A 17,246-nucleotide genomic window follows, 5' to 3' on the forward strand; every position below is an offset into this window, starting at 1 on the left:
TGACAGATGTAAATACCAAAGTTCTAGGGGAAAGAAAAGGAAGGCTCCCCATGGGGTACTTATCCAAATAAGTGAGGGCAGAGGTAACATGACCACTTGAACAAACAGACCTACAAGTGCAAGATCTGCATTCAGACTGGCAGTGAGATAGTCTGAGGCTCTCGTATGTCCGGTTATGTACCCTTATGTCCATGGACTTAGGTCATACGTCAGTTGTATGACTGCATGGAAAGTTCTTTGGCACCCCAGATGGACTTCAGGTTACTCCGGAGTGGTAACCCAGTAGTATTGGAATACTGGATCAGTGGTCCAACGAGGGACATCCACGTTGTATTTGAACATGGAAAGGGATGAACTTTGTTTTACATGAATGGGGAGTTTGCTCCAGAGCAGCTGGATCCTCTGTGAGATACATCTGTCCCTCAAAACAGTTCCGCCATTCTGTTGATTTTGCAGAAGGAGTTTTAATCCCTAGACCAAGCATTTTTGATGCCATTTGACTTGCTGATATGCAGTAGGTCCATCAGCATTAGATCACAGGATGCTTTGTATGCCAGACCCAGATCACCTCTTAGCAGTCTGTAGGGTGATGAATATAATGACAGGGCTTTGAGTTGGTCCATTTAGGAAATATTGTTTAGGCCTTGTGTCTTTTTACTTTTGAACACCTGTGGGTTTTCTAGTTGTTACATGTGTTTGGGCAGATATATGCCAAAGGAGGCATTATACTCTATGACTGGCCTGATGAGGGCCGAGTACAGGGGGACAATTACATCTAAGATCTAGAGTCTAGACACATCCCCTTTGTTTATAAGTTGCGCAGTATAGAAGGACTTTCTTACTTCAGTGGGCACATGATATTCATCCTACTGATGACCTAGGTCAGTTGCAATCCCTTTTTTATGTAAACCTATTTATAGGATGGATGATGTATGGCACTATGGTGGTGCTATGATCGTCTGTTTCTGACCCTCTTTGAGGCTTTTGGAATAACAGTGCTTCCCTTATTTTGCAGAAAGTTGCTGCAACCTACTAAAAGCGTACTTTCATTGTGGATTTTTTTATTACTTATAAAATAAGTTGATTTGTCACTGAAGGAAGATGTTTTGTACTGAAAAAAGAATGGGAGTAGAAGCCAAGTAAAAGGAATGAAATGGAAGCAGTTCAATCCAATTTTACATACAGTTCTTATTACTTAAAGTTGCTGTGGTATCATGTTTTGTGGTTAGGAGGTTATATATTAAAGTGGCTTCTTGGTGTTAACATATGCTGTTCTTGTGCTGACATAATGATTCTAGAATTCCTTTGCACCCCCCAACACAGGCACACATGGACACGCACATGCAAACACACACTTAATGCATAGGCATGCGCACACGCGCACACACACACACACACACACACACACACACACACACACACACACACACACACACACACAAAATAAATAGAGAAAATTGTACAGAATGTGCTGAGAAACGTCTGCAGTGGCCAACCACCTTTTGAATGTGGCATGTGTGTCACTGACGTTGAGAGGTATGCTGAGCCACAATCCATTTTTATAGCTGGCTGGGTAAGGAAAAGTTCTAAACCTCTACCTAGTTGCATAGCAGTGAACATAAGAAGGTTTATGCTGTTTTATGTACATAGATATGTATATGCAAGAAATTAAGTAACAGTGTAAATCACATATGAACATTAAGAATTGGCATTATATAGTAATTATGTTAGCATTTGGTATACATAATTAATGTAATTCATTTTTTTCCATAGATGACTCAGACCTAGCCGATTTCAGTGATCCTCCTTCACAGGTTGGAAGTCCTGATCAGTCTGTTCCCACAACCAAAGGTAAAATGCACGCAAGATTGGCATTTAAAATGTATTTGTGTGGTCTTCATTTGTCTTCAAAGCTCTACTTTTTAGATGTGATGAGCAAAGACAAATTAATCTTTAATTGCCCTTTTCTTGTTCTTTTTGGTCTAGGTAGAAGTTAGACACAATTTATACGAAAAACTTCGATATTTATTTTTAATAATGGTGTTGCTTTCTTGCAACAAAGCAAAACAAGCTGCAAGTAAAACTATTTAGTGGTGACTTTAATTGAAAGTGTGACCAGATACTTTTACTCTATTTGTTTTCTCCTTGACCACTGTCAGGCTTTGCTGTTAATCATTTCTCCTTCACACTAAGGGTGAAAGCAGATACCACTTATTTATTTCTGCCTTTCCACCAATCGCTCCTCTTTCAATGTGGGTGGGAGCTGATTGCATAAGTCATCGTGTATAACGCCTTTGATTGAATGTCCAGAACCCTGCCCGTGGTGTCTGACAAGTGTGTATCCATGTCACGACAGTGCTGTCCTGTGCGTGTGTGTGTGTATGTTCATACATATGTACATACGCACACACACAAACCTCCTGAGAGCTTACCATCACTGGCTTGGGACTGCCAAACATCCAGCCATTGTGAATTTACAAGCTGTCGCTTGCATGACAGCCGATGGTGGCCTGGGACTCCCATCTCTTCCAGAGCTCAAGATACTAATCAATCTGTGATTGTCTGTAATCTGGGCTTTAACCGTCTATGCAAGGGAGCTGTGGTTTACTCAGCCATTTATTTGATTGTTTACCTCTTTTAGCAATTGATTTCTTAATGTATATGCAGATGTTCTTCGTGTTTCACTGTTGCAGTCATCACATTAGGGTTATCTGCCTGCAGGTAGCCCTCAGCCGGCCTGAATACCAGAGTCTTTGGATTTCTGTGTTAGATGCTGTCGCTTCCTCCTTGATGTCAGGTCGTCAGGGGTATAAAACATGCAGCTGACTCCATTACATCAGTCTTTCTTGCCGTGCGGTGCCCGAAGCAGAAGCAGTTCGCAAGTGCCGGTCAGCCAACTCCTGAAATTTTCATTTTCGAGTTTCAGACCCGAAGTCTTCAAAAAAGATAAGTACCTCATTGGGGATCCTTTTTCTTGCTCTAACCGATGTCAGTAAAAGTTAACAATTGTCTCACCTGTGGAAAGCAAATACCTCATAGAGATTTTCATTCTTACTGCATCCCCTGTTTAGGCCCAGACCACGACGTCCCTCACTGTCGGTTTTGTGCCTTGTTCAATGCCCAAACTATTTGTCGTCGGGCTATTTTTGAAGCCAGTTACTTTCGTACTCGATCTGTGTACTCCGAAATGGCTTTGTTAAGCCATCCGACTACCGATCTTCCAAAAAAACATAAGGATAAAGACAGAGACAGACCACATAGGTCCAAAACCGCCGACGACACTTCCGTTAAGCTAGTCACCAGTCCGCCGGTACTCAGTGAGGCGCTTTCACAGCCCCTGATACCCGCTACTTCAGATTCGCAGGCCTCTACTGAGACCCATTCGGAGTCCAGTATGCCGCAAGATGCTTCTCCGACTATGGAACCTGCAGATGTCTCTACCTTGGATGGGTCCAGAGCCGCTGTGCAGGCACCGGTTTCTAAGGGTGAATTCAGGCCTACAGACATTCATATTAAACCGACGCCATTGTTTTCATCCAGGCCAAAAACTCACACTACGCCTAGAAAACTGACGACCAAACCACAGGCTCAGGCCCATATGCCTCAAAAACAAATGCTTAGAATGGCTGAAGACCTTATTACCTTAATTAGGGGAAGCCAGCCTTCCCCCTCTAAGAGACCTAGAACTGATTTTCTTTCTGATTCTTCTGATCAGGAGTCTGATATTTCTGCTCCTTCTGATTACCAGGATTTGACCTTATCTACTTATGAGGATTCTGATGCAGAGGGTTCCATTCCCTCTGCTTCCCCTCCAGAAGATTTTTCTTTCGGTGAAACCTTACATACTCTTAGGGAGCATTTCCACTGGGAAAGCCAGGATTACTCTGAGTCCAAAAAGAGACTTAGGGAATTCTTACTCCTACCTCAATACAGGCCTTTAGCTATCCCTCCTGTTCTGGACATTGTAGATGATGCTTTCTTGGAATCTAACCTTACCCCAGACACTTTACCTCCAGCTCCCAGAAAACCTGACAGGTAATACAGAGTACCTGACTCTCACAAGTTCCTCTTCAAGAATCCTTCTGTGGATCCAGAGACCATTTCTCAAGGACCAAAAGGCATTAAGGCTACTGCTGCCAAAAATCCTACCCCTTGTGATAGAGATTCTAGAGCCTTGGACAGATGGGGTAAGAAGGTGTACACTTCTGCTACTTTGGCCATTAGGGCTCTAAATTGCCAGCTTCATATGTTAAAGTATCAGCAGCATATTATGGGACTACTTAGACAGAAAATGATGTTGATTCCTGAATGTGGTGAACACAAAGAATTGCAAGATTTAATGCATTCTGCAGAACAAGTTGGTAAACATGCTTTGCAATGTGGTTTTGACGCTTTAGAAGCATCTTGCAGGGCTGCTGTCACTGGTCTGTACTTAGAAGGCATTCTTGGCTTAAGGAACAAAACTTGCCAGATCGTGTTAAAGCTAAATTACTGGATGCTTCCTTAAACCAAGACCACCTTTTTGGCAACAAAAGCAGAAGAAGTCTTCAAAAGGATGGAGGAAAAAGCTAAATCTATGCAAACTGTTAAAGATTTCCTGCAAGTATAGCCTCCCAGATTCAGTAGGCATTGGCCTTCAAAGAACTGGTCCTTTCCAGTCCGTTCCAGGCCTTCTCAGTCCAAACCCAGCAACAGCAGACCACCTAGGGTACAGTCCCAGACTATGCACAGATCTAAGCAGTGGGGGGGCTCCCACTTCCAAAGCAGGGAGTAGTAAAATGACTTAACCTTAAACCTTCCAAGCCCTGCTCAACCACCTGCTCCATTAGGAGGAAAGCTCGCCCTGCATGCAAAAAACTGGGAACTCATTACCCAGGACAAATGGGTTTTGAACTTAGTTTTCTAAGGATACAGATTCCACTTCCACACACTACCAACCCCAAATGGTTGGCCAGACCTACCCCCAAAGTAATGGGCGGAGGCCCAACAGCAGGTTCTGTCTCTTCTCAGTGTCAGGGCTTTTCAATCTGTCCCAGCAGAACAAAGGGGACAAGGTTTTTATTCAAGACTTTTCTGGAACCCAGAAAAGACAACTCCTGGCATCCTATCCTGGACCTCTCTATTCTCAACACCTTTTTGGTGGTTCAAAAATTCAAAATGCTAACTCTTCAACAGCTTCTTCCTATGCTAGCCAAGGATGCCTGGCTGGCAACTCTAGACTTAAAGGAAGCTTACCTGCACATCCCAATAAGAAGATCCTGCAGACAATACCTACGTTTCGGGGTGGGCTCCATGCACTTTCAGTTCTCTGCACTTTCCCTTGGCTTATCTACTGCGCCCAGGGTGGTTACAAAGTATCTAGCTCCCACCATTGCATTTTGCAGCAGAGAAATATTCAGATTTACCCATACTTGGACGATTGTCTGATTCAGGCAGAAAGCCAGGACTTGCTATTACAACACCTGGCATTCGTAAAGAAACTTCTAACCTCACTGGGGTACACCATCAACAAAAAGAAATCTCACCTAGTACCCTACCAACAGATTGTATTCCTGGGAGCAAGCTTGAACACAACTACCCAGATGGCATTCCTCACTCTGGAGAAACAAGTTTATTTGACAACCTACTTCAAACTGTTGGCCACAAAACCCCAGCTATCTACAAGGAAAATACTGCAAGCTCTGGGATTCATGGCCTCTTGCATTCAATTCCATATGCAAGACTGCGTATGAGGAAACTCCAATGGTATCTAAATAGCCTATGGTGTCAACATTCTCAGGACCTGGAAACAATGATTTCTATCATTTCTTGTATAAAGACAGAGTTCCTCTGGTGGGCAGAGGCCTGCTTCCACAACAAGGGACTCCCTTTCACTGTACCCCCTCCCACCCAAACCCTAATAACAGATGCATCAGACTATGCATGGGGGGCTCACATGGCAGGGCAGTGCATTCAAGGCAAATGGAACCTGAGACAGATGCACCTGCATATCAATCAAAAAGAAATGTTAGCTGTACAGAATGCTCTGACAGCCTTTAAAGACCGTATTCTTCCAGGACAACTATTGGTGTAGACAGACAACACCACAGTTATGTGGTACATAAACAAGCAGGGTGGAATCCACTCGTACCCTCTCTGCAGACTAGCCATGGCTCTGTGGGACACAGCCTTGAGCTACCAAGTACACCTATAAGCACAATTCCTGCCAAGCAAACTAAATTCACTGGCAGACGACTTAAGCAGAAATCTCATGGACCCACACAAATGGAAACTAGAACCCAAAATATTCAACCTCTTGAGGAACAAATGGGGGACTCCAGAGGTAGACCTGTTCGCCTCCCCTCAGAACTACCGATTGAACAAATTCTGCACAAGAACTCCCCACAGTCAAGCTTGGAAAGTGGATGCTCTGTCCTTTACCTGTGAAAGCCTCTCGGTTTATGCCTTTCCCCTTCTGCCTCTCCTCTTGAAGGTTCTACTAAAGATCAAACAGGACAAGCCAAGGACAATACTGATTGCATCAGACTGGCCGCGCCAGCACTGGTACCCCCTCTTGTGCAGTATGACACTGCTACAACCATGGCATCTGCCTCAGACCCCTTCCCTGCTGCCCCAGCAGGCGGTCAAGATTCTGCATCCTCAGTTTCAAACCCTGAACCTTGCAACCTGGATAATTCCTTGAGCTCTCCTCTAGCTTCCCTCAGTAAGCAGGTACTGGATGTCATTCTGGAGGTTAAGAGGCCTAGTACTAGAAAATCCTATGCTGAAAAGTGGAAAAGATACTGTTCCTGGAGCCAGGCTCAGGGGTTGGGCACAACGGTGCCCAGTTTACCTCATATTCTACAGTACTTAACAGAAATGCTCCACAAGGCCTATCCTTCTCGTCAATTAAAATTCATGCCTCTGCCATTTCAGCACATTATAATACTGAGTCACCCCTCTTCTGTCACCCCTTGCTAAAGCAATTCATTAGAGGGGCCAAAAATTTAAGACTCCCCTAGGAGAGCTCCCACTCCAGCCTGGGACTTTAACTTTGTATTGGAAAAGCTCACTCTTCCCCCTTTTTGAGCCAGCTGCTACAGCAGAGTTGAAATTCCTTTCTTGGAAAACAGCCTTCCTTCTAGCCATCACTTCAGCAAGAAGAGTGTCTGAATTACAGGCCCTCATGGCAGTGGAACCCTTCATTATCGTCCATGCAGACAGGGTTTCCCTCAGCACTAATCCTTCCTTTATGCCCAGGGTGGTGTCTACTGTGGCCCTAAATCATTCCATTCATTTGCCTACTTTTTCCCCTAATCCACAAAACAAAGGGGAACAAATACTGCACTCTCTGGATGTGCATAGACAACTTAAGATTCTATTTGGACGCGAATAAGCCTATCAAAAAATCTGAACAGCTGCTAGTTAGCTTTGCTGCAGGGGCAGAGGGGAAGGCCATTTCAAAGCAAACCATTTCCAGATGGATAGCCAATTGCATTAATTTCTGCTACAAGCACCATGGAAAACCTACCCCACAGGGGATAAGATCACATTCCACCAGGGCTGCATCTACCACTGCGGCATTTCTCAGAGGAGTCCCTACCAGGGACATCCTAGAAGCTGCTACCTGGAGCTCTGTACATACCTTCGCCAAGCATTGCCACATGCCTATCTTTTCTAAATCCAGAGCTGGATTTGCCACTGCAGTCTTGCAGGGCTTAATAACTAGCCCTAATGCTCTTTAACTTCCTCCTCCCTTCCTTAGCTTTGTTAATCAACCCAAATGTGATGACTGCTACAGTGAAACACGAAGAACATAGTAAAGTTGCGTACACTTACCATAAATGTAGATGTTCGAGTGTATTCACTGTTGCAGTCCTGGTTACCCTCCCTCCAGCCCCCTGACTTCTCTTGGCTCTACCTTTCCTTCTTGTTGGTATATTTATTTTTTCTTGTGTATTTGCTTTTTCATGGGGTTTACCATACCATTTAATTGCTTCCTATTGTGGGGGCACCTGATATCTGGGGCAAGAAAAACTGATTTAATGACGTCGGCTGCATGTTTTATACCCCTGACGACCTGACGTCAAGGAAGAATTGACAGCATCCAACGCAGAAATCCGAAGACTCTAGTATTTAGGCCAGCTGAGGGCTACCTGCAGGCAGATAACCTTAATGTGATGACTGCAACAGTGAATACACTCGAACATCTACATTTATGGTAAGTGTACACAACTGTACTTTTTGTGTGTAGTAGGGTGTCTCCTTGGTGTAACTGATGTTTCTATGTCATCTAATTTGTAGAACACTTGAAAGACCATTGTAATATTTTTGCAAAACAATGAAATTGCATAGCTTTATTTTTTGATTGGAAGTAATAGTTATATATACGAAAACACAGAGACATGCACATACCCACATACACGATTATTCCCCTCATAGTATCTAATGATCTTGCAACCTTAAGTTTGCTTTATTCTTGGAATGTGTTTAATGCCTAAGGGTATATCGAAAGTTGTGTAACATCCTGTTGCATGCATTGGTTTTTGGCTTAGTCCCCCATCTTTTCATCGTTCTCAGTCTTAAGATGATGAAGTCTCTTAATATATATATTTTAGCATACTTGACTGCCACATGTATTTACGAATGGAGACTACTGAGTATATTTTAACATTCTTGCAGATGTGTTGGTCTTCAGTAATGAGAACATAGCTTGACATAGTGTAAGAAATAATGTCCGTCATTAATACCGGGTACGGAATGAAATTACAAAAAGGAAGAGAATGGATGTCACGGGAAGGGCAAGCAGTGTGGAAACACAGTCCTCTTTTTCTGCTGTGTAAATAGAAAGAGGCCATTTAAGTGACCTAGATGATGGCAGGAAATGATAATTGAATCAGGTTAATTAGCAGGACTCTGGACAGGGATGTGGTATGATGGATATAGTTCCTAGTTCAGTTTATAAGTTCAGGGCACATAGTATTTGTTGTTTAATCAAGAGCAATACAGTTACACAAACAACATAAATTTTTGTGTACATTGAGAAACTCTAAAAAGTGCAGTCTTTCATCTAGAAATAGTTGTGAAAATGCGCATGCTATTCATTATATCTTGTTTCTTCTTACTTTGTTTTATGTAAAATTGTTATATTTCCTATCTTGTATAAAGGATGTAAATGTAATCTTCACTGCTTGCATAATGTAATGTACTTAATTCCTTATTGGAGTCACCAAATGTAAATGTCTTCTGCTGGACTAATGCAAAAATAGACTGCAGCATTAATGTTTGAATGTGAGTAGAGAAGGTCATGCTGAAGTCATGCAAAACTATTGGGCATCTCTTGTACTTTGCATGCCTTAAATGTGGAGAAGGGGGGATATCACAGCTGAAAATCTAAATTGCTACCTTAGGGATGCAGAATATGATGTGGATTATTACTGGTGATGTGATCTACCTTTTAAACTGACCGGGTATTAACGTTTCTGATCATATGTCATCCAACCACATTTTCTGTGAACTTCTTTGGGGCAGATGGGGGGGGGGGGGGGGGGGTGCTTGGCTTTTAAAAAAACAATTGTGCAATTTTGCAGCTGTATCTGTGCTGTGTGATGCCTTGAAGCCGAGCAGTTGGATACTTATGCTGGAATACACTCTGTACTAAGTAATGCAGATGAAAATGGGCAGCAAGCTTCACGTTAACGGCAGAGGAAGTTTCAGTTGGGTAATGAATATTTTCTGTCATTAGCCAATGAGTTATTGATTTGGATGGGGTTATTTGAAGTGAATATAAGAACTGAGATGCCATTTGTCTTGCATTTTAATTTTACGTAAGGTTTCCGCTTTTTTTTCCCTGTACCTGTAATGATCAGAAGCTTTCTCTTCCACTTTCTGAGGTTCACCTGAGATGGTCATGTGCACATGACATTTTTAGCTGATCCCTTAAGAGTATGCATGGCTTTCCTTAGAGGATGTACGGCTTCTCCTTGCTGAGTCTTTCAAGACTTTTCCTTTTGGCCTCAGTTTTTTCAGCAGATTCTGCACTTCCTGAAGCTTCATTAGTACAGAGTAAAGGAGTCCATTTAGTGTTTTCCAGGTCCGTCAACAGGTTCATATTTTAAAGGCTGCAAGAGCTTTGTGTTCCACATCCATCCAGGTTGCATACAAACGTAGATTTCAGTGAGTGATTACTGCTACTTCATAAGTACTTCTTGGCTTACTTAGCGGACCCATTTTCCTGCTCTCTCGATAAGTCAAAGATGCTTCCTAACCAGAAGGTTATTTCTTATTTCCATACCTTTCATAAATCTTATCTTATGCTTTATATTTTTCCCCTGGATTATTACATTTTGTGCATGATTTTGACCCTATTATCTTGTCAAAAAAATCTGTGTTAGTCGTCCATTAGCCTTTTACACCAGTAAAAAATCCAGGTATATCATAGCTTTCAGTACAATTACAGTGAAAGGCCAGTGATTGGACAGCTGTATTTCTAACAGTAATGCACAGTACCCATCCCAAATTATTTAATCTGTAAAAGTGCTTGGGAGTGCTATTCCCCTCCCCCATACTCGTATGCAGTACGCTGAATGTAAGCAGTAAGTAATTTCACAGATCTGTAACTTAAGGTGATGTGTTATGTGCTGCTTTCAGTTTCCATGTGCTGACACCCTTGTACATTTTTTAGCCTTGAACAAATCATAGCTGGAGTCCCTCTTGTAATAATGCTCTTGTTCAGACAGAAGGTGAGATTGTGGAAGAGTGACAGTTTCCATGAACTATGCTAATAGCAGAGTGCGTCATAGAGACTTCAGCATAGTTATTCTTCAATACTTAATGGAATTTCATAGAGGAATTACTGAAGTATCTTTACAGAACAGACTGATTGTAATAAGCCATGCAAAAGAATTAGGGCTGGTAATATCAACTTTGGTGAGTACAAGTTACCTTTAATTAAGGCTGCAGGTGGAAAGTATGTGGGTAAGGGGGTGGGGCACCCTACAGAAGATGCTTTTATGTAGAGGTTTGGCTAAGTTGAACATATCTATTATTACCATTAAGTACATTTCATCCCCTGCAGGTTATTTACATCCATCATTAGAATGAATGATAGTACCAGGTCAGGAATTTAGCCAAAAGCTTGCAGCTTTGAGTGTTGTTGTCAGCAGCCAATATGTTTTTTTTTTTTTTTTTTGTGAAACTGGACTGTTTAGTTTATCAGTTTAACTCTGAGATATTGGCTTGCAGGACATCAGATGAGCTGATCTTAATGGGCAGGACATTCCACATTGTCTGGTGATCTGTGAAAAACAAAAGTAGAAAAAATATGCAAAGACAACTTATCACTGGCTGAGAATGCTAAAATAAATAAATAATTGAACAATTTGCATAGTATTTAAAACAGAAAGCAACAAGTACAGTAATTGATGTAACGTAAAAGTTTGAATCTAAATTATGATACGTTCTATCATGTTACAGCAGGAGAACCACAGGGATTTGTTTTGGGGCCTATTTTATTCTGACTATTCATTGATTTAGTCACGGCTTTACTGAACCTGAATGTGATATTGTTTATAGATAATTTCATTCTCAGTTGTGCTAAAACCAGTGCTAAGATTCAGTGGAACCTGTAGAAGGAATCCCTTAAATTGTGACACTGATCTTTGATATCCGTAATCCATGACACCATTCAAAGGTCAGTAATCCATGGCACCATTCAAAGGTCAGTAATCCATGGCACCATTCAAAGAGAGGGTGATGTTGCTGCCTTTGAGATAATTCTTTGACCAGTCAAATAGTTCTGGTTAAGGTTTGCAAACACTTGATGGTATGCTGACATATCCATCCATACATCCACCCTCAACTCCTTTTCCCATTTTGCACATGGGGTCGGGGTTTCACTTCCGCAGTGTCAAATCAACCTACTGCATGTCTTTGGAATGTGAGTCTTTGAAAACTGCAGTGATGGAACTTGGAAGCAGATGAAACTTAGACTGATTTTTGTATTAATTACTGTGATTTTTTTTTTGTTCCAGTTCTCCTCTGACCATTGCACGTACCACACCAGTTCATTCCCCCTGAGTGAGAGTTCTGTGGCCCATTGTTTCCCTTGGGGGCATGGGTTGAGTGTACTGAGAGTGGCACAGCTCAGTCAGAGGAGGATCAGGGTTTTGCTTTTGAGCTCTAATTCCCCAAGGATGCTTGTTAGTGTCCAAGAAGTTGACATGCACTGAACCTTTGCAATGCATGCCACACCTTATTGTGACGTGATTGATTGTTCATGCCCCAACTTGTAGGCAAACACTGGAGATCTAGTGGTAGGATTTGTCGCATTCACCACTGCATAGTTTTGATTCCCAGTCTGAGAAACATCAGTGAAATTGTCTGGCAGTTAGCAGAGAGAATTAAGGCTTTGAGCTGATAGCAAGCTACTTCCCGCGGCAGGGGGTTTGATTTCCCCAGCTTTCATTTACGTAATCTGTGAAATTGGGCAAGTCACTTGAAGGGATTTGCCATTGTTTTGAAACCTACTTTTGCACTACAGCACTCCTGAACTGCACTCTACCCTATCAAGAAACATTTTGGTCATCTTTGTCATATTTAAATTTAGTTGTAAATGCATTTATTTATTGACTGGGAAAGTCCGACTGGGTCAGGAACCCATTTTTAGCAGATGCCCGGGAAGAAAAGCTCCAATAAAGCAAGTATTTAGAACAAGTGTAAGACAGGTATTTAGTACAGTTCAATTCTGTTAGTAAAGATAAAATATACAGTGTAGATACAAAATAGATATCAAAATATCTTACAGATAGAAGTTTCCATTTTATACATTACAAGGCATACTGCATATTGTACATTTTTTGTGAAATTAAAATTGGAGAGAAAGTTAAAAATTAAGAGGTTATGAGAGATATAGCAGAGGGATTATTATAGAATATGAGAAGCAAAGGGTTAAAGTCAGAGCGTGAAAATGAGAAGACAGTAGTAGTTAAAGGGAGTAAAGTTAATCAGAGTTAAGGAGTTAAGTATCATAATGTTATGTGGGAGTGTTAAACTTTTAATTTTTCTTGCAGGAAAAACAAGGAAGTTTAACTTCAGTGACGTAGGCATAGGCAAATCAACTATTGCTTCCATATACTTTAATGGACTCACCACAGTGCATGTGTGAAGGTGCCCCATTGAAATCTATGGACATAAATCACTTTACCCTGTGTTACAACTGGAAAAGCAAAATTTTTGGTGGCCGTGGTTTAATAAAAAGTTTGCAAAGCTTTTTTATTTAAAAAAAAAAAAAAAAAAAATGGCCCAAAAAAGAAAGTAAAGGCAAGCTGGAAAATGCATCTCGGCACTCGACTCCTCTAATTCTTCAACGTATTTAAAATGTTAGCAAATCACTTTAACTAGACAGTGCTTTGGGGAAGTTGGGAATTTGGGCTGGGCTTTTTAATGTTCTTTTGGGCTGCATAATTAGTAACTCCATGTGAACCTCTGACCCTCCATGTAATCCCTGGACTCCATCACAATTTCTGTTGTGGAAACTGTGCCCATGAGCACGCGCCCTCCTCTCCAAAGAGTGGTAGAGAGAGGTGACCAGACTCGAGCCTTATCATTCTTCTGTCCCTGTGAGCCCCAGCACTTACTTGAGATGAAACAAACTTAGGTCATGTGGATCGTAGTCAGGTCTTAGTACATCTTTGACAACAGAGCTGTCTTGAAAGGCGTAATTCTTCTTGTCCTCCTCCATCTTCAAAGAACAAAGGGTGCAGCAATCAACCAATTCAGAGACCTAAGCCTCCACTGTAAGACTGATGACACTTGCTGGCATGATAGATTTCTTATACAGCACATGACGCACCTTTGAAATACATTCCCTCTGTATACCAAGCAAAGCCTATGCCTGACTGCCTTCAAAGCCAACCTCAATGATTGGATGAGTAACTGCAAATTCACACCTGGTATTAATGCAAATGATGTTCTGAGGAAAGTAATTTACCTTATTACCACCTCGGCCACTTGACTAAGCTTACCCGTAGCTCTTCAGCTTAGTGCAAACCTATCAACTTATGGGTAAGAGACCAGTGTCAACTGGAGCTGCAACCTGTCTCATTGAGCAACTAAAGGTGTAATTCTCGAGAGGCACGAGTTAGCGGAGGTAAGGAGTCTCGAGCAGTAGCATGCAGCCGTCCTAGTTCAGCCTCACTTAGCACTTTCTGTTCCTGAACTCCTGAGCTCCTTGTAATTAGATCGTACGCTGGTGGGTTTTGGACATGGCTTTAAACACTGTATAATTTACTTTGCTTGATTCATCTTCGGTGTTTCTTATTTAATTCGGTTTGAGTAAAAGACAAGGCTGTGTAGCAGCCTTGAAAACTGGGTTGCCTACCTGGCTACCGCGGACCAGGAAACTAAACTTTACCATGTCTGGTGGTCTCTGTATGTCACCATACAACACTGTGATTTAATAAGATGAAGTCAAAATTACTGCAAGCAGAAATCTTCCATGAAGGTAATAACTAAGTTAGTATATTTTTATTCTGAAGAAGTCTATCGGACAAAAACTTTGAATAAACTATTTTACGTTATTTCCTTGGCTCATTTTTCTGGAGCACCAGTGTTGTTTGTTGTTGGTTTCACTGGTTTTGGGTTTTTCTTTGGTTATAAGTAAAATATTTCTCTTTCAGAGAAGGATTTTTATTCAAGGTGGATTTTTTTTTTTGTATTAAACAGGATGGTCATCAAAGGCCCATTGTAGACTTCTCAAATCAGAATTGTTTTGAAAGAACAGTTATGTTTGAGGTATTTAGACTAGAATTCTTGTCTTGGTACAGGATGGAGATATTAAGAACAAAGATGTGTGAGCTGTTGATACTGAAATTCTTCATTTGATGCAGGAGGCCTAATTTCACGCCTCCATTCACAAAGCTCTTAGATTTCTTAGGTTTCATGTGGATGGGTTTCACATTCAGATCATCTCCTTGTCACTTAAGCTCTCTTCCGTTGACAGAATATTCACAGAATGTTTGGTTGTAGTATTTACTTTCTTTGGATTGTAGGGGGGATATGCTTTTACCCACATCTGATTGATTGCCTGATTCAGACCCTATTTCTTCTGTCTGTAGATGTCACTGAGCAGAAGTTGTTTAATCTGTTGAGGCTCGCTCTCATGAGGAAGTCATGTCTGATTTCCTGACTATTCTCAAAGTACTTGGGAATTGTTATTGATTGGGATATTTAGAAACAATTAGTACACAGCATTATATGAAAAAAGAGCTGTGATGTGCAGGGGACAGAGTGATTTAGAAGTAAAAGTAGCGTGGTTGCATTACAGGAGAAGTAGTTAGTATGCAGGAGAGTGCATAATTGTTTGAGAATGAGTGCTAGCATGCCAATGAGAGCTATCACATATGCAAAGGATAAAGTAGAACATGTTGGAGGGATTCAGAGATGTATAAATTTACCATGAAGAGTCATGGTGCTTGTCTTTTCAGAGTGCCAGGATTGTCCAATGTACCGGAGTTTCATTTGCACTTTAATGTTAGAACTAGCATCAATATTAACTTAACAATATGTGTTTGTGGCTGCTTTTGGAACCATTGTCCATGATGTTGCATGTCGGCACATATGGGTCTGCTGTGAAATTATATACTTTCACCTGCATAACTAAGACGTTGGCCACAACAGTGTGGACAGAGACATGATAATTGTAGACATGTGCTGCCCACACGTGGAAATAAGAGGATGCATGGATTGCCTATCCCAGTGGATATGAAGGTTTGTGCAGCGTTAACCATCCTTTCCACAGGGAACTTTCATCAACCAACAGGAATTATGTTAGCAGGTTTACAGATGTTAGCTTTGTGTATCCTACACCAGTTCGTTGATATGAGGCTGCAGCATATGAAAGAGTATATACTCTCCACTGACTGCAGTAATTCTGCAAGATAGCCAATTTACTTGAGGTCCTGGGGTGCACTGATTGCACCCACATTGCCTTCAAGGCCCCTTCTGCTTGATATAGAGTCCATTATATCAACCAGAAGAGTTTCCACTCCCAACTACCAGGGTATTCTGTACAGTGTGTCTGTGCACTGTGCAGGGAATCTGAGCAGTTGAAATGAGTTCTGCATCTAGAACTCTTGCAGCCTGTACCAGGATTTCACGTGGGATGATCAGCCGCAGGGTCATTTAGTTGATAGATGCACACATTGCCACCTAATGTGTCCCAGTTAAGTTGTTTCTATTGATTTAGGGTAGGCTAGTCTTAATGATGTCTACTGCTAAGTATTGCAGGTAATGCAGTATATGTCCTGGGACCATGGCTGATGACTTCTTTCCATCTAACCCCCCTTTCTTTTTTTTTCCTTTCCTGTGGTATGTTCAGTGTTGGTGTAAGTATCCAGTTATTCTTACTCCTTACCACCCTTTTCATTCTTACAAGGTGCCCTTCCTTTCTAGATTGACCTAGTGTTTGGAAAGGTAACTTTTGTAGGTCCCTTGTGTTTGAGCATCCTTGTCAAGGTTTCTTTTTATACAGAGACCTATTTGTGGTCTGGTTCAGATGTCACTGCAAGTCATTGAATCTAAACATAACATATAAGACTGATTGAAGAATCCAGCAAATCACGGTAAAATAACTGCTAGTTATAACCAAATAGTGGTAACAGAAAATCCAAGTATTAGAAGTAATATAATACAACATAGCAGGGGGGACATTGCACATCTTTGCATACTTAGTGCCACCAATAGAACTTCACTGCCACTACCCTAACTTTAACAGACCAACTCCAAGTTCATGCAACTACAAAATGAGACAATAACTAAGCCACAGACTGACCAAATGTGATGAAAAGAAGAATTTGAGCACTGTAGTTCAGTACACACACCTTTCACAGTTAAAGGCTCGATGATATGTCATGATGTTCTTCATGTTTCACTGTTGCAGTCATTACATTTGGGTTATCTGCTTGCAGTAGCCCTCAGTTGGCCTGATTAACAAAGTCTTGGGTCCTACGTCGGTTGCTGTCTCTTCTTCATTGACATCAGGTCGTCAGAGGTATAAAACATGCAGCCGACGTCATTACATCAGTCTTTCTTGCCGTGCGGTGCCTGAAGCAGAAGCAGTTCGCAAGTGCCGGTCGGCTGACTCCTGGAATTTTCGTTTTCGAGTTTCAGAACCGAAGTCTTCAACTAAAAGCTAAGTACCCCATTGGAGAAACTTTTTCTTGCTCTAAACAGATGTCAATCAAAGTAAGTAATTGCATTTCTTGTGG

At 41.6% G+C, this 17,246-nt stretch overlaps 1 protein-coding gene across 1 annotated transcript in view; it reads left to right on the forward strand.

The window, feature by feature from the left end:
- ROR2 (receptor tyrosine kinase like orphan receptor 2) overlaps positions 1-17,246 on the forward strand; it is a 1,224,572-nt gene that overhangs the window by 702,228 nt on the left and 505,098 nt on the right. The window contains exon 2 of the mRNA XM_044088021.1: positions 1,774-1,851. Within this exon, the coding sequence (XP_043943956.1) occupies positions 1,774-1,851 (78 nt within the window). The remainder of the gene's footprint in view (positions 1-1,773; positions 1,852-17,246) is intronic.

This window comes from Protopterus annectens, chromosome 11.part0 (genome assembly GCF_019279795.1).
Source record: "Protopterus annectens isolate FY-2018-M chromosome 11.part0, PAN1.0, whole genome shotgun sequence".
Taxonomy (NCBI): Eukaryota; Metazoa; Chordata; order Ceratodontiformes; family Protopteridae; genus Protopterus; species Protopterus annectens.